This window comes from Rhinatrema bivittatum, chromosome 2 (genome assembly GCF_901001135.1).
Source record: "Rhinatrema bivittatum chromosome 2, aRhiBiv1.1, whole genome shotgun sequence".
In the NCBI taxonomy this organism is placed as follows: Eukaryota; Metazoa; Chordata; class Amphibia; order Gymnophiona; family Rhinatrematidae; genus Rhinatrema; species Rhinatrema bivittatum.
In genome coordinates, this window is record NC_042616.1 from 48,562,825 (window position 1) to 48,588,908 (window position 26,084).

The 26,084-nt window shown below is 43.6% G+C and overlaps 1 protein-coding gene across 11 annotated transcripts in view; it reads right to left on the minus strand.

Annotated features, from left to right (window-relative positions):
• The window catches only part of LOC115083911, a 274,261-nt gene extending 248,390 nt beyond the window's left edge, over window positions 1-25,871 (minus strand). For 4 of the 11 annotated variants that reach the window (XM_029588000.1, XM_029587994.1, XM_029588001.1 and 1 more), the window contains exon 1: window positions 10,937-11,294. In XM_029588000.1, the coding sequence (XP_029443860.1) occupies window positions 10,937-11,046 (110 nt within the window). In that variant the 5' untranslated portion in view covers window positions 11,047-11,294. Of the gene's footprint in view, window positions 1-7,444; window positions 7,541-10,936; window positions 11,295-22,767; window positions 22,912-25,459 lie in introns of those variants that run through there. The other 7 variants (XM_029587993.1, XM_029587991.1, XM_029587989.1 and 4 more) reach the window with 4 other exon arrangements.
• Window positions 25,872-26,084: the final 213 nt, after the last annotated feature.

The following is a 26,084-nucleotide window of genomic DNA, read 5'->3' on the forward strand; positions in this document are numbered from 1 at the left end:
CAACGGTTTACATTACAATAAAAAACCCACCCCCATGGCTCTTCTCTTCATTGCCATCTTCTAGCCTTTATGGATCCACAGTGTTTATCCCATGCCCCTTTGAAATCCCAACTTAATTACTGGCAGCAGTGGCTCCCGTACAGCACTTCCTTCTTTGACAGTACTGGCTGTGGTACAGCATCTCTCTAGAAAATCAAACTGGTAGGATTTTGCAGCCCACAAAAGCTCAGCACTCTAGGCGACCGCCTAATTTGCCTAATGGAAGCAGCGACCCTGGTTAGATGTACAGGAGAGTTCTGATGAAGCCGTTTTAAATCTGTGTTTATTACTTTTTAAATATATTTGTTATGACTCTGCTGACCCATTCCCCAGTGAGAGTGGGGAATGAGCCTCAGCTGGGTGTTAAGATTTTTATTATTTTGTATTTATATTTTTAATTACGAAATGCTATGAACTGTATTATATGAACCTGCACTTTTATTTTCAAACTTTTTTTATTCAACTTGACATGTTACAAGAACACTACATCTTAAAGACATACATAATAGTTTTTCCCATTTTCTCCCCAACATTTAAAACACCCCCACAACTTAATACAAACCATTCTTTTTCCTAAAGAAGGAACAAAGAAATTGAATACATTCTTAAGAGTTCCATATTATATTTAGTTCCAGATTTGTAACACAAAAACAAAAAATCCTTCTTTACTTTACACCTAAGCTTACTTTGCACATCCGGAGGTAATGAAAGAATATACAGCTCCCAGATCTTGGAGAACACCGTTTTAGATTTAAGTGACTTGAAAACTGAGGCTTTGAACTCTAAAAAGTAGATCCATCGTGCCAGTTTTTCCACATTATAATACCTTTCTCCAACCACTTCAACAACACACAATGCTTGGCTCTAAGACATAAATTAAGGAACAGCAACTTATGATAATTTACTAATAAATGCATTCTCTGCTAAACAACCCCTTTACTTGTGATTACAGCAGCGGCATGCAGGCCACCCTGCCAGAATCTTTGTATCCTAGCAGGGCATGCCCGCAGACACAACAAATTAGTGCCGTATCTTTTGCACACTTTAGACACCCATTTGCCTGCCTTGTGTGCACTGAAGAGGCGAGAAGGTAAGTCTTACGTAGCACCCTCAAGCGCACTTCACGCAGTGTCACATTCTCAGCAATTCTATGCACCACTGACTTGCACTCACACGTTGCCTCTTCGTTTAGATCCACATTCAGCTCGGCCTGCCATCTATCTGCCAGTGTGCTGAGAGCTGTATAAGTTTCAAGCATGTAAAAAGCTATAGAGATATGATAACAAACCCCGTACGTTTACATTAGACTCTGCAATGCACTGGGCTCGCGTTCTGTGGCAATGCGATTCCCCGACTTGGGAGACGGGCCGATTTAACAGTCACGGACTGCACAAGATTTTGGGGTACCTCCCCCTTCGTACTGCTTTAAATCAAATGGTACCAACCAATGCGCTTTCCGCAACCAGTCCCCCCCCAAAGATCTCACAAGGCAATGCTAAAATTTAGGCAAAGCTATGCCTCCCTCCTCTTTAGGCATCATCAGCTTTCCAACACGACGGCTCGCCTTCGGCACGTTCCACAAATGGTTTTCACAAATTTTATTTATCGTAAATAATGTTTTTCTTCAACAAAACCAATGGGATCATTTGCAAAAGGTGCAGGAGTTTAGGAGTCAGAATCATTTTAATCAGCACAATTCTACCCGATAAAGACAAAAGAAACTGCATCCAACTTTGCAGCTTCATTTTAAACTCTTGCACAAGAGGGTGAACATCACTGACCTACCATTTTAAACCTAATAGTATCTCCTGCTCATTTCAACAGAAAATTAAGCCATCTCTTTCTCAAATGCTCCTTAATATCCAACGCCTCTGGACTTTTATAAATTCAATTTTAAGCCAGAGAAACTACCATAATCTTAACAATTTTTCAAGGCAACTGACAATATAATCTTCACATTAGAATCAGCAATATACAAAAACGTTTTCAAGAACTTATCTCCCTGAGATTTTAATTGCTTCTTTAAGCTTCAGAATTAGAGGCTCCAGAGTTTAAATGAACAACAGAGGAGATAGGACACTATGCAAATCAAAGGTCGTCAATAGCAGGCCTTTAGCACCAATTTGAGCTACAGAATTAGAGTATGATATTTTAACATAATCAAAAATAGGACCAATGAAATCATATCATTAGAGTACATGTTGCAAGAATGCCCAAGAAATTCTATCAAAGTTTTTTTCGGTATCAAATCCCACAATCAATGGATTAGAAATCTCATTTTATGCAACCTTTCAATGACAAAAGCAACTTTCCTATATTTATCCTCGATTTCCTCCTCTATACAAAACCTGCTTAAGCCGTTGATATCAGTCTTAGCATTACAGTGGGAGCAATGAGAGGAGAGGATCACCTTGCTGGTGGCTGAAAGGAATCAGTAAATTCTGCTTGGGAAATTTCTTTAAAGTATTGGGGAGAAGTAAACTATTGGGATATATTAATTAGTGTGTTTGTTTTTGAAATAGTGTTTTTTTTAAATAGTCAGTAAAGCAGCTAATAAACAAGTTAGTGAGTTGTTCCTGGATGGAATAAATGACAGCTTTATGGAGAAATTGGTTCTGGAACTGACAAGCGAGGGAGCAGTTTTAGATCTAATTCTCAGTGGAGGACAGGATTTGGTGAGAGAGGTAACTGTGGTGGGACCACTTGGCAATAGTGATCATAATATGATCAAATTTGAATTAGTGACCGGAAGGGGGGGACAGTAAGTAAATCTACAGCTCTAGCATTAAACTTTCAAAGAGAAACTTTGATAAAATGAGAAAAACTGAAAAAAAAAAAACTGAAAGGAGCAGCTACAAAAGTAAAACGTGTGCAAGAGGCATGGTCATTGTTAAAAAATACCATCCTAGAAGCACAGTCCAGATGTATTCCACACATTAAGAAAGGTGGAAGAAGGCAAAACGATTACCAGCATGGTTAAAAGGGGAGGTGAAAGAAGCTATTTTAGTCAAAAAATCTTCATTCAAAAATTGGAAGAAGGATCCAACAGAATAAAATAGGATAATGCATAAGCATTGGCAAGTTAAATGTAAGACATTGATAAGACAGGCTAAGAGAGAATTTGAAAAGAAGTTGGCCGTAGAGGCAAAAACTCAGAGTAAAAACTTTTCAAAATATATCCGAAGCAGAAAGCCTGTGAGGGAGTCAGTTGGACCGTTAGATGATCGAGGGGTTAAAGGGGCACTTAGAGAAGATAAGGCCATCGCGGAAAGATTAAATGATTTCTTTGCTTCGGTGTTTACTGAAGAGGATGTTGGGGAGATACCCATACCGGAGAACGTTTTCATGGGTAATGATTCACATGAACTGAACCAAATCACGGTGAACTTAGAAGATGTGGTAGGCCTGACTGACAAACTGAAGAGTAGTAAATCACCTGGACCAGATGGTATACACCCAGGGTTCTGAAGGAACTCAAAAATGAAATTTCAGACCTATTAGTAAAAATTTGTAACCTATCATTAAAATCATCCATTGTACCTGAAGACTGGAGGGTGGCTAATGTAACCCCAATACTGAAAAAGGGTTCCAGAGGCGATCTGGAAAACTATAGACCAGTCAGCCTGACTTCAGTGCCAGGACAAATAGTAGAAAGTGTTCTAAAGATCAAAATCACAGAACATATAGAAAGACATGGTTTAATGGAACAAAGTCAGCATGGCTTTACCCAAGGGGAGTCTTGCCTAACAAATCTGCTTCATTTTCTTGAAGGGGTTAATAAACATGTGGATAAAGGTGAACCAGTGGATGTAGTGTATTTGGATTTTCAGACGGCATTTCATAAAGTTCCTCATAAAAGGCTTCTAAGAAAAATAAGAAGTCATGGGATAGATGGTGATGTCCTTTCATGGATTACAAACTGGTTAAAAGACAGGAAACAGAGAGTAGGATTAAATGGTCAATTTTCTCAGTGGAAAAGGGTAAACAGTGGAGTGCCTCAGGGATCTGTACTAGGACCCGTGCTTTTCAATATATTTATAAATGATCTGGAAAGGAATACGATGAGTGAGATAATCAAATTTGCAGATGATACAAAATTATTCAGAGTAGTTAAATCACAAGCTGATAGTGATAAATTGCAAGAGGACCTTGTCAGACTGGAAAATTGGGCATCTAAATGGCAGATAAAATTTAATGTGGATAAGTGCAAGGGGATGCATATAGGGAAAAATAACTCATGCTGTAGTTACACAATGTTAGGTTCCATATTAGGAGCTGCCACCCAGGAAAAAGATCTAGGCATCATAGTGGATAATACTTTGAAATCATCGGCTCAGTGTGCTGCAGCAGTCAAAAAAGCAAACAGAATGTTGGGAATGGTGAATAAAATGGAGGATATCATAATACCTTTGTATCGCTCCATGGTGAGACCCCACCTTGAATACTGTGTTCAATTCTGGTCGCCACATCTCAAGAAAGATATAGTTGCGATACAGAAGGTACAGAGAAGGGCGACCAAAATGATAAAGGGGATGGAACTGCTCTCCTATGAATAAAGACTAAAGAGGTTAGGGCTGTTCAGCTTCGAGAAGAGACGGCTGAGGGGGGATATGATAGAGGTCTTTAAAATTATGAGAGGTCTACAACGGGTAAATGTGAATCGGTTATTTACTCTTTCGGACATTGGAAGGACTAGGGGGCACTCCATGAAGTTAGCATGTAGCACATTTAAAACTAATCGGAGAAAATTCTTTTTCACTCAACGCACAATTAAACTCTGGAATTTGTTGCCAGGGGATGTGGTTAGTGCAGTTAGTGTAGCTGGGTTTAAAAAAAGGTTTGGATAAGTTCTTGGAGGAGAAGTCCATTACCTATAAATCAAGTTGACTTAGAAAATAGCCACTGCTATTACTAGCATCAGTAGCGTGGGATATACTTAGTTTTTGGGTACTTGCCAGGTACTTGTAGCCTGGATTGGCCACAGTTGGAAACAGGATGCTGGGCTTGATGGACCCTTGGTCTGACCCAGTATGGCAATTTCTTATGTTCTTATGTAATCAATTAGCTGACAATTTTGCAAGAAGTTTGATGCTCTGATTTAGGGGGTCATGCATCAAAAGGCATTATCGCATGCATTAATGCCATAACGCATATGAAAAACACTGTAGTGCATATGCAAATTTGGGGGGGGAGGAGTTTTGGGTGTGAATTAGTTAAATCAGGGGCCATATTGCACAGTTTTAACCTTGGAAATAACTACACCTTTTACCCTGGCAATAAGTGAGAGTGAGAGGCTCCACTTATTGCCAGTGAGCAATAAGTGGAGCCTCTCATTTATCCTATAGCAAATAGGTGCACACTTATCCTATAGCAAATAGGTGCACCTATTTGCTATAGGAAGGCCTCCTGATAGGTCGAGGTGAGGTGTTAGTGGTGGTTAAGGGTGTAGGGGCCAGTTTCACATGTAGGGTGAGACGTACGAACAGCACAGTACACGTTGGTGAAAAGTTGACGTCATTTGGAGTGAGGAAAGTCTCACAAATATGAAATTCTGTACTACATTCTCTCACCCTGGCTTGATGGTGCCCTGCCAGCCGCCAGGCCCGGAGCCTAAGGCCCTAGGCTTGGGCCCCCACTGGATCACCAGGTCAATTTTTGTGAGTAAGAAGGGGCCCAGTAAGAGAGCTAGGATTTGGGTCCTGTCCTCCAGGGTCTGGATTTTTTTTGATGAAGGGGAGGGGTTGGGGGCCTAGCACTGATATAAAAAATGTATATTTTTTTTTATTTGGACAACGCGCTGCTTCTAGGGGAGATGGATGGGGTGGGGGTGGGACAGGGGTTCTATGTAGACCTCCAGGGTTTTTCTGTACTTTCAGGGAGGGGTAAAACAGAGCCATTGGCCCTTTTAAATGGCAGTCCCAGAGCTTCCATCGCACGGTCTTTGGGGGGGGGGGGGGGGGGGCATTTACTGCAAAGGTATTTTTCCTTTTGGTATTTAATTGCGAGGGAAAATACTGCGAGAGTCACAAAGTGGCAGGGCACATTACCATGGCTTTGTGACTCCTGCGATATTTTTCCCTCAGAGAAAAATATCGTGGCTTAGTGAATGAGTCCCTTTGATTGTGAGCCCTCTGGGGACAGGAAAATACCTACAGTATCTGAATACAATCCGCTTTGAGGTTTCTGAAAGGCAGAATACAAATACAATGTAAAAATAAAGATTTCATAATTCAAATACGCATCCCAATCTCATTCAATCACACAGGATAAAGTCTTCCTTAGACACCCCCTCCCCCTTCCTCAAATTACCAAGCTTACAGCAACCATGATATAAAAACTCAGGAGGGTGGCAGGCCACGGCAAGATAACTTAGCAGCAGCTCCTGCTGCTCCTTCAGGAGTGGAAGGCCTCTCAGAGACCCGGAGCATTGCCAGTGAAATGGGCAGGCTTCTGGCATGAAAAATACACAGAGCCAGGCCTAATAACCCCCTGACGTGAAGGCGGGCATTCCCCCATCTCTTCCGAGGCTTGCAGTGACATGAATTAAACCGTAACTGGTTCTCTGCCACCACAAACATCCAGAGACCAGATCTGTATCCCTTCCATCATTCCTTAAATCACCTGTTCTCCCCTCCGGTCTCTCTCTCGTTTATCCTGCCCCTCCCCCTTTTTTGCATTTTCCTGACGGGTTCCACAGCGGGCACAGTGGGAGCCCAATCCCCCTGCATCCTCTCCAGCCACGGTCCTGGTCTGCCCGCTGCCTACTCCATAAACATGCGCTTGAAGGCGTTCTGTTTGGATCGGGTCAGAACCTCCTCTCTTTAAGCATGCCCCACTCTCTAATGCTGGCACAATTCAAACACGGGCTTCAGTTCCCACCTAGATTCTGTCGCTGACCTTCTGACCCCGTGCATGTCACTTTACCCCCTCCTGCACCCGAGTACCAGTCACAGGTTGGTCCCTGACTCTGTATGTGACCCTGGACAAGCCCCTTTCTCCGTCTGCAACTCGCTCACTGTAACTGGGTAAATATATATTAAAAAAAAAAAAAAAAGCCACGACTTTCTCTCCTCGATCCTTTGAAAGCTGTCACACAGCCCAGATGTAGAGCTGCGGTATCAGACTGTCCCCCTCCCCCCCCTGAAAACAGCTCCACTCCTGGTCCTAGGTGCTACTACTTGCTAGCACATTTGTGCTTCTCTCTGCATAAAACGTTGCCAATACTCTTCATAAAAACCAAGTTGGAGTTTTGCATTTCACACTATGTTCCAGTAATGCTGGTTCCAGGCCCTTTACCCTGTGATGAACACATTCAACAGCGAGTCGGGCAGCACGAAAACGCACTCTGGGGATGCACAAGCAACACATTCGGTGCAAGGAGCAGCTCAAAAACAAATGAACTTACCAAATCTGCAAGCAGCCAAAAGGGAACCAGATTCAACCAGCCAGACGCCCTGCCCCCTCCCGCCCCACACATTCCAGGGAGAATCCATCAGCAGCGAGCTGCCAGCAGGCATTTCCAGGGCCCGAAGGCCAGCCCACTTCCTGGAAGATCCAAAGACCATCCAGAAAGCAAGGGCTCATTCCCTGACAGCAGGGACATCGACTCGGCGCAATGTGAAATGAGAGAGAGAGAGAGTGTGTGTGTGTGTGTGTGTTTGTGTGTGTGAGACCAGAGGCAAGCTCCATGGGGGAGGGGGAAGATATTCACCAATACATGGGTACATTCGTGCCCCCGTTAACTTGTAGCGGATTATCAAGCAGAAAAACAGCCACCCAGCTGTCAGTGACGAAGTGGACTCTTTCCTCGAAAGCTCAAGCTTTAATAAATTGGTTAGTCTATAAGGGGTCATTTTTTTTTTTTTGCCACACCAGACTAACACGGCCGGCCCTCTTGAAAATAACTCCTCAAGATCCTCCAGTCCCTCCTTACAAACCTTATCAGGCTAAACAACAATGATGGTATTAGAGCCACAAAACACATCCCAGACACTTTTAATTCACTCCCCAAGGGCATGACATCCACTTGTTACGTTTTGTTACCTGCCTTGCTTCATTTGGCAAGCTCGCCTCCTTTACCCCAGAGAAATGTATTTCCCCTGTGAGTACTTCTGACTAAAACGCTGTAACCCCCATTCTCAGGAAGGGGGGGGGACTACAGAGCCAGCTACTCATCAGTAACCTAATCTGTACAGCATCTCTCCCCTGCCTTGCCCTCAGCACACAAGAGACAAATGAAGCAAAGCTCCCAAAACAGGAAGACTTTGTGGCTGCACCCACAGCTAAATATTCGTATAGGCAGTGGGACACATTGTTATTATTTATTCCGTTTGTGGATCGCGTTTATAGTCATAGCTCAATGCGATGCACAACAGTTAAAACAATTACCATAAAAACAAGATAGCATAAAACAATCCAGCAATGCAAACCACAATCAAAACATCCTCAAAATGCATTCAGTGCCAATAAATAAGAACATTATTAACGAAAAGGTTTTTGAGAAAGCGAGGCTTTGAGATGTTTGCGAAAAACAGAGAGGTCAGAAATTGATCTCAACTGCAAAGGAAGAGAATTTCACATTTTGAGGCTGATGCAATAACTTTGCGTAGAAAGCAGGCGCTGCACAGTCAGCGCCCGCTCTCTTAACACGCCCCAGGCACCCCCAAGGGAGGCGCCATGCAATGTTTAAATTAGGGGATCGCATTAGCAAGGAGGTGCATCCTTGCTAACGAGAACCCTGCTATTAAGTTCACTTAGACTAGAGAATAGCCACTGCCATTAGCAAAGGTAACATGGAATAGACTTAGTTTTTGGGTACTTGCCAGGTCCTTATGGCCTGGATTGGCCACTGTTGGAAACAGGATGCGGGGCTTGATGGACCCTTGGTCTGACCCAGTATGGCATGTTCTTATGTTTTTCGTGATGGCTGTCCGCCAGTAAGGAAAACTGACGCTGAGGGTTTAGGAAGCAAAAGCTTGTCAGTCGAGTGCCATTTCCTGAACCCAACTGTCTATCTTTTTTTAAACTTTTTTTGTTTCTTTAATTTTTCATCCTACTTACTATCATAACAATATTAAATAGGATGAAAAATTAAAGAAACAAAAAATGGAGGCAGTACAGTAAAGCAGTTTTTTCTGCTTTTCTGTACTTGTTTTTGACACGCTCAGCTATTAACGCCTGCTCCAGGCAGGCGTTAATAGCGGATCGCTAAATGTGTGTCCGAGACGCACATTTTTTTTTTTTTGCATCGGGAGTGAATGCTTAATAGCCTCATTCACATGCATTTTCATGTGACGAGCGCTATTAGATTCACTCCCCATTGGACTCGCATTGAATATGCGCTAATCCCCTTATTGCATTAGGGGATTGATTAGCGTCTATTCTACCCGCATCCGAGTGCCCAGCTTTTGTAACATTAACATAACTGAGTCCCTCCACCTAAGTCCCTCTATTAACCTGGCCGCTGTATTCTGAACTAACTGCAAGCGATCAAGTAAACCTTTTTGGTAACCCCCAAATAAGGTAATATTACAGCAGTCCTACCTTGATCTAACCAAGGCTTGGACTACTGATCCCAAATCTTCAGGAGAAAGAAATGTCAAGTGGCTCATAAGTGAAAGGAATAGCGTGCCCTAGTATTCTACCACCTCATTTGTCCTATAATGCAACTGGTACTCTATTGGGATTTAAAAAAAAAAAAAAAAAAAAAAGATCCTTGTCTCGGCTATGGAGGCTTTTACTACCCTGGAAAGCAAAACCACAAAATACAGCAACAATCCGCTGAGATCCTGAGAAATTATACAAGCTAGAGAGGCATACAGAGAGTCGAGGTGTCCTCAGCGGGAAGGCCAGGGCCAAAGTTGCTGATCTGATTACTTAAGGAGAAAGATCATTTATTCTTATACAGAAATTAAAACGGAGTACATGGGGGATGCAGGGAGGAAAATAATACCAAGGCAGGTGTGATTGGGGACTCATAGCACCGGGATCTCAACCCTGGTTCAAACTGAGCTGAAGACCCAAAGGAACAGGCAGAAACTGCTGGGTCAGAGAACCCCCCCTCACAAAAAAAAAAAATAAAAAAAGGAATTAAATCAAACAGCCACTGAAAAACGGAACTGGGTCTTCAAGCAGAAAGGGAAGGGCTAATGGGATGGCGGAGCGAGTGCCAGAGAGCAGCGCCCGGCGGTGCCCAGCCTGGAGGACAAAACCCAGCGAGGCCGCGACAGCGGTGGGAGTGTGAAAAGGCAGCCCCCAAAGGGTAAGCAGTGCGCACACCACCGTGAAAAGCAGATCCACGACAGCGAGAGAGAGAGAGAAGCATTGCCCCTGACAGTAATGGAACTGAGGAGGGCCAGAACAAAGGACAAGAAAAAAAGATCATCATCAAAGGGATAAAATACGAAAAGCTAGATAGAAAACACGAGAGCATCAAGGGGGGTGAACACAGACTGAAGGCGAGAAATGAAAGTAAGCCCAGACGTGACAGAAGATGTAAAAGAATTGCTGAGGAACCAGTGAGCTAGAAACACCAAAACTGTTTGCAAAGATTTTAATGAGGAACTTTAAAGGGATTAACTAGGCTACTCTTATTAATGTTTTAGCTTCCTTTACAAGCCTTTTTCTGCTAGCCGAGGCTTTAAATTATAGGTGTGGGCGTGTACTTTTGTTAGGGGGATAAGACTCTCAAATAAAACTGAATAAATCCTGGAGACCAGAATGCCACCTGAATAGACTAATCTTTGATTATAATTACGGTAAATACCGTACCAGTCAGTTTGCCACATATACACAGACATTTAAATCTTTGTATTCACTTGGGCTCTCAGAGGGGAATATGTAGAGAGAAAAGTAAGATTCTGCTAATTATCTTTGCAAGTGATACAATAGCACTTACTGGCAACTGGCCAAACTGCTTGCTGTAGATGAGATGCTCCTCAGAGACTCGGTCTCTTGCTTCTTGTAGGATGGTGATGACGACCCTGAAGTTCCTTTGGCGTGTGTCATTTCTGCTACTTTTTGAGCAGTGTGCCCGCATCGATCACGGATCTCCTACGTGTATGCTGAAAATTTTCAGTTTAGGACTATTATGGCTTGGTGATCAAATATGTCTCCAGTTGTTTTTGACAGACTAGAAGGATGGCCTTGGGTGAATGCACACGCTTGCAGAATCTGCATTTCACACAGGAATTGTTGATCTTTGCTTGTCAGCACTTTTAGCTGTAGTTAGTCTGACTTCCATCTTTGTTGCCATATGCAAAGCTGGGACCTCGTCCCAGCTTTCAAAACGACTTCTGCCGGTAAAAATTAATTTAATTTGTAATTCTAGGAATCATATGCTGCCTTTTTAGCACTAGGCCCAGCAACTTGGATTAGAACCAATATACATAAACAACAACAAATATAAAACAAAAATTACAATAAAATGCACAATAAAAAGTGAAAAATTATTTTCTACTATAAAACAAACAAACAAAAAAAAAGAGGCCCAGTATCAGACCCTAAGCAATTATCACGTCAAAGAAAAGGCCTGCTTAGAACAATAAAGTCAGTCCTTCCAAGTCCTACCTTTATAGGGCTTGTAACAAAGACATTCAAGAATTTCCTAAACCTAAAGCACTCAAAGGTGTTTCTTAGCTCTTTCAGCATAAAATTCCACAACTGAGGAGAACCTGTGGAAAAGGCTTTGGCTCTTTGTCTTAATTGTATGAATCACATCTACTGCCAGGTCACTGAGCAACACCTCCTGGATCGATCTCAACATTCTTTTGAGCAAGGAGATATTGCAGCCCAACAAGTCAGGGCTAGAATTTTAAATCTGACCCTGCCAATGATCAACAGGGAATGGATCATCTAGGTACCTCCAAGTGACTTGGACTGACCACTATTGGAGACAGGATGCTGGGCTCGATGGACCACTGGTTTGACCCAGCATGGCACCTCTTATGTTCATATGCTTGAAAGTTCTAAAGAAAGATATGTCTTAACCTTTTAGCAAACAGAGCAAAAAGTCACATTTAGAATAAACAATACAGAGCCTTTCACCCTAAACCACAAGAGTTGGCAAGTCTAGCATTTGGTTCCTGGCTTGCCTAACATGCCTTATTCCTGGGTGGGAGAACATACGAAATAACGCAATTTAGTCCAAGGATGAAGAAAAATAAAATATGCTAACTCCTCCTAAATAATGTGATTAGTTAATGATTTAACAGAAGAACCGCTCCTCACTGAATAACATACAGGAAACAAATAACCCACTGATTAATTATGTTTGAAAGACCATCATATGGTCTTTCAAACATATGATTATGTTTGTGCGCCCAAACATATAATTTTGTTTGTGCGCACACTAAGTGGTCACTAATAATCTTTCGGAATCACCGGCAATCTCACTGCGGTCCCTATTCCTCACAGCTTTTCAGTATCACTTGTCTACTGCCTATCAATTATGCTCTCCTTTGCTATCCCCACGATTAAAAACCTTTACTGCCACCGGAAAAGAATCAACCACCCCACCATCCTCCAGCACAATCGATTGATCCCCATCATGACCTCACACATAACTCAATTCCTGGGACTTTCATTTTTCTCATTAACTCTCTTTAATGCCCAATCCAACACAAAAAAAACGCATCTCGTCAACAACTATCTACTTGACTCACAACCAGATATTTGCGGCACCACAGAAACCTGGCTGAAACCCACAGACATTACTCTAATCAACCAATTACCCATTCAGCTATATGATGTTTTCTCAATTCCCAGATCGAAAAAGAGAGGGGGCTGACTGATTCTAGCTGCAAAAAAAGAGTTTAGATTAACCTTACAAAGCACCAAACTCAACTCGAAACTTGAATGCGCCCTATTTAACTCCAAACAGCTTCAGATCTGCCTACTTTACGCCCCGCCTGGTCTTCTGGAATCAGACCCTTCTCCTCTAGTCGAGTATATTGCAAAATACATTAAAGCCGACACCCCAGCCATCATAATGGGAGATTTCAACCTCCACATTGATATGATCCCACTCTCAACCAACTGCGAAGCACTGCTTTCAGCCCTCAAGGCTCTGGGATTCACACAAATCGTTAACAGTCCCACACATAAGGCTGGCCACACGCTGGACCTCATATTCATAAACTCAGGCCTCACTCAACCCTCCCTGCCTCACTGTACCCATATTCCATGGTCAGACCATCGGATGCTCACTACTGAGCTTCTTATCAAGGAAAACCCAGCTCCCACCTTCTCCAAAACCAAGATTCAATACAGAAAATCCTGCACCTTAGAGGACCTAAGATCCCATCTCTCGACAGAACTTGCCAATCTGGATTTCACAGACGCAGATAAAGCCATCGCCTCCTGGCACAACATCACAAATAAGGTAGCAGAAAAAATTTGCCCTTTAAAAACAAAAGAGCTAGACCCTCACACCATGAACAAAAAACCTTGGTTCACACAGGAATTGAGAAAAATCAAAATAGAACTAAGACGTAAAGAACACTTATGGCGAAAGAGACCGTCCTCAGAGAACCTAACCGAATATAAAACCCTCATGCACATCTACAGAAATAATATCCTCCGTACAAAAAGAGACTATTATGCCAGCAAAATTCACAATTTCCTCTATGACGCCAAAGCACTGTTCTCCTACGTCACCGAGCTCACAAAACCCAACTCTCCAATCATCCCAGACGACCAAGCCCTCTCGAGGTGCACAGAACTTGCACAATTCTTTGAAAATAAAATCCTTAAACTAATAGCCCCACTGGCATCTTCGAACACAGGAACACCTTCACTCTTCTCTCCTAGCCTAGACCAGAATCCACAACTAAATTCTTTCGAACCCACTACCTCACTCAAAATAGAATCCATGCTCAAAAAGATGAAACCATCCACCCACCCCATTGACTCTATTCCCTCTAAATTATTGCTCACCATTCCCGAAATTATCTCCAAGCCTCTAGCAGAGATTATCAACTGTTCTCTAACTCAAGGATCTGTACCGGACACACTGAAACTATCCACCCTTAAGCCACTTCTCAAGAAGCCTAACTTGAACCCAATAGACCCGGCAAATTTTCGCCCCATTGCTAACCTGCCATTTGTAGCCAAACTCATGGAGAAAGTAGTGAACAGACAACTATCAGAATACCTTGAGGAAAATAAGATTCTTGCTCCAGCACAATATGGTTTCCGTAAATCCCTCAACACCGAATCCCTTCTCATTTCGCTGACGGATAGAATCTACATAGGCCTTCAAAAAAAAGACCCCTTATTTGCTGGCTCTTCTCGACTTATCCGCGGCCTTTGACACGGTGAAGCACTCCATCCTCATCAAACGTCTATCAGACATTGGTATATCAGGAACAGCCCTAGACTGGTTCAAGTCTTTCCTTGACAATAGAATATTCAAGGTTAGAGTAAATAATATAGATTCGCACCCAGTCAAAGCCACTCTTGGAGTCCCTCAAGGATCCTCTTTATCCCCAACTTTATTTAACATCTATCTTCTACCCCTCTGCCAACTCTTCACAAACTTAAAGGTTATGTATTACATTTACGATGACGACGTCCAAATCCTGATACCAATCTCGGAATCAATAGCTAAAACACTCAACTTTTGGAACAACTGCCTACAATCCATAAACACACTCCTCACCAGCCTTAATTTAGTACTTAACACCTCAAAAACCGAACTACTGCTCATCACCCAGGATGAAAACCTTCCTTCAGCTCAACTGACCTCGACCCCTCATGTAAGAGACCTAGGAGTAACACTAGACAACCGGCTGAACTTAAAAAAATTTGTCAATAATACAACAAAAGAATGTTTTCACAAACTACATATATTAAAAAACTTGAAACCTCTCCTCCATTTCCAAGACTTCCGTACAGTCCTCCAATCTATCCTATTTTCAAAAATCGACTACTGCAACTCCATTCTAATCAGCCTTTCCAGCAGTCACGACAAAGCCATTACAAATGCTACAGAACTCCGCGGCCAGGATCCTAACCAATACCGGCAGAGGTGAACACATCACTCCTATACTTAAGAGCCTACACTGGCTCCCCATTAAGTTCAGAATTATATACAAAGTGCTAACTATAATACACAAAACCATCCACTCACAAACCACACTCGAATTAAATTGCCCTCTTAGATCTCAATCAGCCTCCAGACCCATTAGAACAATGTATCTAGGCACCCTTTATGTACCCCCTGCTAAGTCGTCAATGAAGAAACGTGCCTTCTCAATAGCTGGCCCTATTCACAGGAACAATCTGCCTTCGGACCTGCGCTTAGAACCATGCCTGCGGACATTCAAGAAGAAACTGAAGACCTGGCTCTTTACCGAAGCCTTCACTTAAATTCCCATGCTACCAATAAAGCACCACACTACCTATACTGCACCATACATATTAATGTTTTTACTTGCATAATACGCCATGTTCAATGTATACCTTATTCATTAATTGTTTACCGTTTCAAATTTAACGTTTTTTTAATGAGCAATACTCCATGTTTAATGTATTCCTTATTTATTAATGTACACTGTTGATTTAATGTATTCCTTATTTATTAATGTACACTGTTGATTGTTTATTGTTCTATGTACACCATGTATATGGTAATTCTAATGCTGGTTATCTGTAAACCGAAGCGATATGTACTAGTACATGATCTTCGGTATATAAAAGTCTTTAAATAAATACATAAATAAATAAATATTTTACAGCTAATATGCATCGCAACTAGCTCACCAGCAACTTATGTTGTATACCCTTAATTAAAATCATAGGATTTCAATGTCTTTATATATTTTTTTAAACCTTTTTCAATTACAAATAAAATAGTGAAATCACTTATCTCAATAGGAATGATTTGTCCTTAGGCTGACGGTCTTGATGACCAATTTTATCACAGTGAGCACATCCAAATATTGTCCATAAAACTCCCAAATTATAGAGTCAAAATATTTCCAAAAGTATGGAATTACAGGATGTTCCCAAATATTTGTAAAGTGAGGGATGTTCAGATGTTCACAGGTATTCGAAGACGTTCCCAACACGGACCATGTTTTGGAAGATAACTTCCTGCTTCGGGGGAACTATACAATGGCATACGCACTTACTCTGGACAATATACCAAATGATTTTATACTCAGTGTCTCCAAATATGCAGATATCATTGTATAGTTCTTCTGAAGCAGGAAGTTATCTTACAAAACGCGGACTGTGTCAGGCATACCTGTGAGCACCTGAGCATACCTCGCTTTACAAGTATTTGAGAACATAAGAAATGCCATACTGAGTCAGACAAAGGTCGACTGAGCCCAGCATCCTATCTCAAGCTCTAGCATCCTGTGGCCAATCCCTAAAAATAGATTCAATTTCTTGCTGCTCTCTGTATGTCAAGTGGTAGGTCTCCATGAGTCACCTGGTTAATACGTATTTATGGACTTTTCTTCCATGAAGTTGTTCAAACCCTTTTTAAACCCAGCTATGCTAGTTGCCTTGACCATATCCTCCAGCAATGAATTCCACAGCTTGATTTTGCACAGAGTAAAAAAAATATTTTCTCCAATTTGTTTTAATCTGCTAAAGAGTGCCCTCTAGTCCTATTGTTATTTGAAAGGGTAAATAACCCTATTTTCTCGTTCTATTCCACTCATGATTCGGTAGACCTCAATCTTATAGACTTCTCCAAGAAGAAGAGTCCTCACCTGTTTACCCATTCTTCATAAAAGAGCTTTTCCAACCCCTTAACCTTTTTTGCTGTCCTTCTCTGTACCTTTTCTAACTCTGCTAGATCCTTTTTTTATTTATATCCTTCCTTAGATTCAGGTCCAAAGTTACCCCTAGTTTCATCCAAAAGTGTTAATAACACATGGAATGTGTTTATGGAAATTTTACAATGACTGCAGTATGTGGTAAGTTTCCACTGTGCATTGGTAGTTATCACATGGGGTGGTAAACTTACCAATAATCCCTATTTTCACTTCTTGTGGCGAGAGAGAGTCCCTTTTCCTAACCTGACCGCCATCAAGGTTTTTTTTTGTTGCAGCTTTCTGTCATTCCGCCTGCTTAGTAACGCAACAATATTAAGTAGGAGGAACTACAAAAAAAAACCAACTGGATATTTGCTCTTCTGAGCATGGCTTGGGGTGCCTCAAAATGTAACACCACCTCTGGGCTGGCGTTAATTTTTGAGCGTCAAAATGTGCGCGTCAACAGCACTTTTTTTTTTTTAAATTGGGGGTACTAGCCAATAGCCTCATCAACATGGCATTTGCATGTGATGAGCGCTATTAGCTGCACGCCGGTATGGACGCGCTAATCTCGATATTGCATCGGGTTATGTCTAGCGTGTCCAACCGTGCATTTAGCGGTGCGCTGAGCTCAGCGCCCGATATTGCATCGGCCTCTATGTGTGCATTCAGGTGAGAGAAACTTCACATCCAGGCCATAGTCCTGCCCCCCCGCACAGTTCACATTAGGCTCTGGTCCCCCCCCTCTACAGTTCCACTTTCTTTATGTCTACAAATTAAGCCCGGTTTAAACGGTTAATATTTGTTATATATATTTCAATAGAGTGAGAGAGAGAGAGAATTTAAGAAAGTGTGTGATGAGCACAGAAGATCCTTAGCTTGGGTCTATGGCAGTGGTCTTCACTTTTTCAAGTGGGGATCGCTTTGGAGTCAATGAGGCTGGAGCTCAAACCCCCAACCTCGGCCTGTCCCATCAGTCTCTCTCATGCTCAAACCCCCAACCAGGGCCGGTGCAAGGGTATTAGGCACTCTAGGCAAACCTTACAGTCTGGTGCCCCCTCCCCATACACAATTTTAAATTATGCATTTATAACAACATATTTTACATGAAAAATGACATTCTGAGGTCAAATTAATATACAAGTTGTTGTGATAATTTCATGCACTGTTGTGATGCCAATAAGAAAAAACTTTGCATCTTGGAATTCATATGGCATCATACCTATTGTGATATATTTCGGCATGGTCCTCCCGTATCAACACAATACTATCTGCCAACACTCAAAGAATAACAGCCCTACCTATGAAAAAGAATACCAAAAATATTACACCAGAATCTAAAATACCAATACTATTATGACTTTTTACAATTTTTTTTACTTTTTACTATTATGACATTTTAACTGTACAACGATTTTGAGTTCAAACGTTTCTCGTATTTACATTATATTTATATTGTATTTATATTGTAATATTTTATTATTACTATGTTAAATTGGCATTCTGTTCTATTGTTCCATGTAAAGCCCCTTTCTCTATTTTGGGCATTTCATCGTTTTATGTAAACCGGATTGATTTGTAGTTCTTAGAAGAACTTCGGTATATACAAATTAAAAATAAATAAATAAATAAATACACCTCCTATCAGGAAAACAGAACAGGCTAAGCTACTACAGACCACTACAGAGAAACCACATGCTAAAAGAATGCTTAATTTCAATCTTTGCATGCAGAACACAAACCCTCACCAAATACAGAATAAAGTCACATAAAGTACAAATAGAAATGTGCAGACAAAAACTGAACTGTAAAAAGCATCACGCCAGCCTCTATACAGCGTAACAATGGAAAACCAAAAATTTCACCATTCCTTGTGAAACAAATCAATAAAATAAAGATATATAAATCATTAATCATAATTATAAAATCACACAAATAAAATAATTTCAAAACAGCTGATGAATAGAATATCCAATAATTAGTCATGCAAATTTTGAAAGCTTTACCAAACACCAATAAAATATTTCAAACAGCAGACACATCACATACTACCCGATAATTAAAATGATAGTCAATCAAGAAAAATGAAATTAAAAAGCCACTTTAACTTACCCTCTCCAGCAGTTCTCCTACTCCTTTCCCTTGCAGACCATACCAGAAGCAGCAGTAGCTGCTGAAGCTGTCCTCACAGACCTCTTCCTTAGGGACCACAACCAGTCTCTTCTCTCTCTCTCACACACACACCAGTCATCTCCCTGATCAGCCTCTCTCACACATACACACGTCACCTGTCTGATCAATCTCTCTCAATCACACGTGCTCTCGCTCTCTCTTACTTACACACAGGCTTTCAATCACACACATGCTCTATTTCACTTACACACAAGCTCTCAATCACACACATGCCCTCTCTCACAGACACAAGCCAGCCAAAAACATGCTCCATCTCTTTCGCACATACACATTGACGCACAGAAGCACCCTCCCTGACTCACATATACATCATACACATACAGAAGCACCCTCCCTGTCTCACATACATATTACACTCTCACAGAAGCACCTTGCTTTCAGACTTGCAGCATTTTTCACTTTTACTAAAAGTGAACGCGATGCTCCCAACCGTCAAATAAGAAAACCACATTCCTATCAAAAGGCGAAATGACACCCTTCCTTCAGATTCTGTCCTCCCAAGGGACAGCCACCCACACAGTACAGCTTCTCTTGTTTTAAGCTTCCAGGCAATAAAGCAAGTGTCTTTCTTCAAACTATCAGTCATATGATTATTCATGTGGGAGATATGGAACCGAAAGATATCCTTAGTCAGCATCCCTTTTAAATGGGAAGATTCCAGTCTTAGTCATTTAAAAATATACATTTTCTAAAGGCTTAAAAAAAAAAAAAAAAAAAGCAAAACTATTTCAGATTCTATTCTAGTCTTCATGCTTAAATTATGCTTAAAAAAAACAAAAAACAAACAAACCCCACCTGGCATCAGTATCTTAAATTTGTAATTTTGCTGAGATGAACATTTTAAATACTTTAATTTGTTTTGCTTTAGTATTTGTCTCTACCCACTTTAAGTTAAATTTTATTTTCCAGAAGAGGGATGCTTAAAATTCAGTAATTTTATCTTTCATCCAACTTTTCAAAAGTTCAGGTATATGTAATATCATATTTCATTTTTTTAAACTGGCAGATTCCTTTCTCACATACACACACACTCACAGAAAGAAGATTGGCACCGAGACTTAGGGGGCGCCGTGGCAGGCAGCCAGCTCCCGACTCGCCCTGCCTCCCCCCGAGTGTCACCCTCCCGACACCCCCCTAGTGGTCCAGCGGGGGTCACGGGAGCGATCTGCCGCTCCCGGGGCCTCGGCTGCCACTAAGCAAAATGGCGCCGGTGGCCTTCAGTCCCTACCATGTGACAGGGGCTACCGGTGCCATTGGTTGACCCCTGTCACATGTAGGGGCTGAAGGTCACCGGCGCCATTTTGCTTAGTGGCAGCCGAGGCCCCGGGAGCGGAAGATCACTCCCGGGACCTCCGCTGGACCACTAGGGGGGTGTCGGGAGGGTGGCACTGGCGGGGAGGCAGGGCGAGTCGAGAACTGGCTGCCTGCCGCGGCGCCCCCTAAGTCTCGGTGCTTGGTCTCCATCTAGGCGAGTCAAAGGCTGGCAGAATTTTGAAAGGGCACTTTTTGCCCTTTCAAAATTCTGCTGCCTACCGTGGTGCGCCCTAAGTCTCGGTGCCCTAGGCACAGGCCTAGCTCGCCTGGTGGTTCCACCAGCCCTGCTCCCAACCCTGGCCTGTCCCATCAGTCTCTCTCTCTCTCTCTCTCTCAAACCCCCAACCTTGGCCTGTCCCATCAGTCTCTCTCACGCTCAAACCCCCAACCCTGCCCTGTCCCATCAGTCTCTCTCACGCTCAAACCCCCAACCCTGCCCTGTCCCATCAGTCTCTCTCACGCTCAAACCCCCAACCCTGCCCTGTCCCATCAGTCTCTCTCACGCTCAAACCCCCAACCCTGCCCTGTCCCATCAGTCTCTCTCTCTCTCTCTCTCTCAAACCCCCAACCCTGCCCTATCCCATCAGTCTCTCTCTCTCAAACCCCCAACTCTGGCCTGTCCCATCAGTCTCTCTCTCTCTCAAACCCCCAACCCTGGCCTGTCCCATCAATCTCTCTCTCTCTCAAACCCCCAACCCTGGCCTGTCCCATCAGTCTCTCTCTCTCTCTCAAACCCCCAACCCTGGCCTGTCCCATCAGTCTCGCTCTCTCTCAAACCCCCAACCCTGGCATGTCCTATCAGTCTCTCTCGCTCTCTCTCAAACCCCCAACCTTGGCCTGTCCTATCAGTCTCTCTCTCAAACCCCCAACCTTGGCCTGTCCCATCAGTCTCTCTATCTCTCTCGCAAACCCCCAACCTTGGCCTATCCCATCAGTCTCTCTCTCAAACTCCCAAACCTAGCCTGTCCCATCAGTCTCTCTCTCTCTCTCTCTCAAACCCCCAACCTTGGCCTGTCCCATCAGTCTCTCTCTCTCAAACCCCCAACCTTGGCCTGTCCTACTAGTCGCTGTCTCTCCTCGATCAGGCTCTCTCTATCTCAAACCTCCCCATCTTAACCCATCCTTTTTTCTCCCTCACTCCTCCCCATCGGCTCTGTCCCTACCAGTGACCCGCTGATGATCTCTAGAGCTGTTAAGGTCTCTTTCCTCAAGTTGTTCTGCTGCTATTTCTGCCTTACAGTTCCCCTGTCCTGTTTGGCTCTGGTTAGATCTCTTTTTTGGCCCTGCTGCCGCACATGCTGCCAGAAGAAAAGAAGGGACTGGCAAGCATGCACGGTTTGCTTCTTTGCCTAGAGCCCCTAGCACTTCTGTTTTTTGGGGTTTTTTCCCTGTGCCAGCCAATTATGCAGCTGTCTTCTCCTTTTGGCCGATAAGAGACTGATTTGGCCTGTGTAGAGCAATGAAGCTAGTTTTAAAAAAAAACTGCAGTTGCAATTGGGAACCACCATTGGCTTATGGGCCTTACAAAGAAAACCACGAGTGTATGGCATTGCAAAAGGGAGTAATTTAAGCAGACAAGGCAGGCCCTAAAATTCTTATCTGCTGTCATATTCTGTTTCTATTTAGGCAAAGAAAGTCCTCCATATCCCCAGTAGATCTGATCAAATGAAATGCTTGCTGCATGAGATATTGTCTCTAAACACGTTTCTCTCCCGCCAGGTACTACCTTTTCTGCGGCCCTGACATACAAGAGAAGTCAGCTCCCAGAGCAGCCAATCATGAACGGCTTGAAATGACCCGAAATGATTATGTCCCACAATCTGTTCATCCTTCCGTCATTTCCACCAGGGACACAGACATTTTAAACCTGAACAGAAAAAAAAAAAAAGCTCCTTTTTTTTTCCCTTTCTAAAACCAAATTAAAAGTTACAAATCACAAAGCCTTGGCCTAAAACATTAAACCTGATTTATTTTTTTTTAACTTTTCATTTATGGGGATGAATGCCAGCACATGACAAAACTATCACAGACAGGCGAACGCACGGCAGCCGTCACCGCTTACGTCTGCAGAAACTAATAAAACAGAAAACGCAGGCAAAGATACCCTGAAACCTAGAGCTCCACTGCGACTCCATCCGCTGTGTAACGGGAGCTCAAGAACCCACATACAGTATCCCAAGACGCAAACACACACACACGCATGACACCTTCATACTACATCAATGAGCATTCACCAGTTCTGGAAGGGAGTGCTTTTCTTCTAGTCCACATAATCTAACAAGCACATCTAGGCAATAATGTAGGTTATCATCATCTGTGGGTGCAGAGCTTCTCCCTGGCTGCAACCTCCCAGACTTTATGTAACCAGTTATTTTTTTTTCCATTTGGAGGCTGTGGCTTAGCTACGGGGGGGGGGGGGGGGGTTAGTGCCTGAGGATGAAATGAAAGGTACCTTCAGTTTTACTTCAGCTGAGGTACTCAGATCTTCCGGCCAGAAATTCAGCAGGTATATATCAAGCAGTGGCGTAGCCACGGGTGGGCAGGTGCCCACCCAACTTAGACCCAGGCCCACCCAACTGGCACCGGAACTGCAAGGCTGTCGCGGGATCCCATCCCCGCGACAGCGAACAAGAGAACCCACGCCTCGCGCGCCATCACGGTACACGTGGGGAAGCGCTGCTGCGGCCGTATGGCCAACCGGTCTTCCTGTTGAGGGGGGGGGAGAGCGGAAGCGCCGCGGGCAGCTTCCGCTTCCTCCCCCCAAAGCAGGAAGATCAGCTGCCTCTCCTGCTGCCACCCGTTCTGCTATCTTCGGACCAAACGGCCCGCCGAACTTCCTGTTTGGGGGAGCGGAAGCGCCGCGCACAGCTTCCGCTTTCTCCCCCAAAGCAGGAAGATCAGCTGCCTCTCCTGCTGCCACCGGCCTCCTGCTATCTTCGGGCGTCGGGCCGTATGGTCCGCCGATCTTCCTGCTTGGGGGGGGAGGGAGGAAGCGGACGTTGTGCGCTGCGCTTCCGCTCCCCCCCCCCCCCCGACAGGAAGTTCGGACGCCCGAAGATAGCAGGAGTCCGGTGGCAGCAGGAGAGGCAGCTGATCTTCCTGCTCTGGGGGAGAAAGCGGAAGCTGTGCACGTGCTTGAATGTGTATGTGTGGATGAGAATGGGAGTGTGTGTGGGTGAAAACTGGAGCCTGGGTGTGTATGTGGGTGAGAATGGAAGCTTGAATATGTGGGTGAATGGGAGCTCGAATGTGTGTATGTGTGGTTGAGAATGGGAGCCTGGGTTTGTGGGTGGGTGAGAATGGGAGCTTGAATGTGTGTATATATGGGTGAGAATGAGAGCCTGGGTTTGTGTGGGTGGGTGAGAATGGAAGCTTGAATATGTGGATAAGAATGGGTGCTTGAATGTGTGTATGTGTGGGTGAGAATAGTACCTTAAATGTGTATATGTATGGATGAGAATGGGAGCTTGAATATGTGTGGGTGAGACTGGGAGCATGGGTTTGTGGGTGAGAATGGGAGTCTGGGTTTATGTGTGTGGGTGAGAATGGGTGCCTGGATGTGCGTCTGTGTGTGCATAAGAATATAAGCCTGGGGAGGGGTGAGAAAGTGAGAACTTGAATGTGAGCTTGTGGGGGGGTGGGGGGGGAGAGCATATGAGAGTGACAGCTTGAGTGTGTGAGAGGGAGTCTGTGAGAGAAAGCGTGTATATATGTGTGTGTGTGTGTGTGTGTGTAAGGGAAGAAGACAGTAATAGAAGAAAGACACTGAAAAGGAATTAGGAAATGAGCTAAATGGGAAAAAGAGACCAGGACCAACTGATTAGAAAAATACAAAGATCAGACATCAAAGGTAAAAATATATATCTATATTTTGAGATGTTAGCAATTTAAATATAAGCAACACAACCGCTCTCTCAAAATTTATGGACAGGTAGGAGCCGTGTATAAAATCGTAATAATAAGAAGGCTAAAGTACCACAAATCACCGTGAATTATGTTTGTATCATTAAGTAAACCTCATACTTAGGCGTAGATGTGAATGCTATGCTGCATAATTTGGCATTATTTATCAGTAAAAAAACAACTAGTAGACCTGCATGCCTACAGCCCACCCATGTTAACCTTGTGCCCACCCAAAAAATCAATTCTGGCTACGCCACTGATATCAAGGGGAAAAACCACCAATTGAGAAATGGCCTAGTACACTTGCAGAAATCATTTCCCAGTCAAAACCCAATCTGCAATTGTTTTCTTAGGTCAAATCCAAAAGGAGCTTCCCACACTAGCATTACCAGCCCATCATCATCATCATCATCACTTCGTTTATTTATCGTAGTTCATTAACATCCCAATGCCATTTACAACAACAGGGAGGGAGGGGGGGGGGCCCCTAGTCGTTGGTCCACTAGCCACAGGATCCCATCATGGATCTGACAGTGCCAGTGTAGGCCCGGATCATCGGACACTTATTAAATAACGGTGCATGGAAGTAGGGCATCTTAACCCTGAACTCTCCCCTTCTCGGTGGTGTGCTGTCTGTGGCTGTTTTGTAAGGAGTGATTTGGGGATTTTTTTTTTCTTTTTGGAGCACCAGCTGTGTCCCATCCATCCTCCCAGACAGCAGTGGCTATCTCCACTCCATCATCCTGCTCCAGGATCCTCCCTCCCACATTCGGTGTCACTCCTCCGCCTTCCCCCACTTCTCTATAAATAGAAATTCCCTGCCCGTGCAGCTCTCGATCTCACTAGAAAGTGGCAGATATCCAGTCCTGTGTCAGCGGATGGGGCAGTTATGGTCAAGGGTTGACACACTGCTGGACCTGCTTAAAATTGAGATTTAGAACAGCTTGGCTTACAGCCAGCCGTGCATGTTTCTCTTTATTTAAAACACTCTTCAACTCCCTCCAGAATCCTCTTTCCTCATTTCTAAGCACCTGGGAGAGAGATTTATAGTTGTGGCTGTCTTGCCAAGATCCTTGCTAATTTTCCTTCATTACCAGCCTACTCCGTCCAACACCCCCCCCCCCCCCCCCCACTGTCAGCAAAGAAAAATAAAATACAACCTTAAGCTGTGGGGTGTAAAGTTAATGTATTTGCCAAAATCGAAATCACCCAGGGAAGGGATCAGCTTGCAGCCAGCTTACCTGCAGCGAAACCCCCTTCAGACATGATGGCTCCTGCTTCGTCCCCGAGTCACGAAGAACATACAGTTTTCATCCTCGCAGCTCGCCAGAAAACCCAGCTCCCTGCCTCTTTTGTCTCTCTCGTGGGCTGATGGATTTTGCTTTCTCCTCTAGCATGCGGCTTCCCCCACCGCCAGCAATTCCGAACACAGCCGGGAGTCAGATGCGAAAACGGAGAGGAAGTAGGAGGATCCAGGGAGAAGGATGCATAAAGGCGGAAAAAAAAAAAAAAAAGCAACAGACTGCTAGATCGAGTGGACCTGGGCCTTTAAAAAAAAAAAAAGCTATTGTAGCAGAAAGAAGTCTAAGAAAACCATCAGCAAAAGATAGCACATAAGGGCTTACAGAAAAGGCTTAAAGATGGACCTTAACATCGTTATCAGTGGGGCTTGTAGTTCCTCTTCCGTCAGGCTGCCCAGCTGAGGGCGCACCACCATTGCAAGCCCTTCCTTCCAGGAGGGACTACAACTCCCAGCAGCACAGGGGTCCATGCCCGAATAGCGCTCCTGGGGAGAGGGGGCAGGGGACATAGAGGGGAGTGGCAATAGAGCAGCATAGTTTGCAGATTGTTTCACCATTGTTGTCT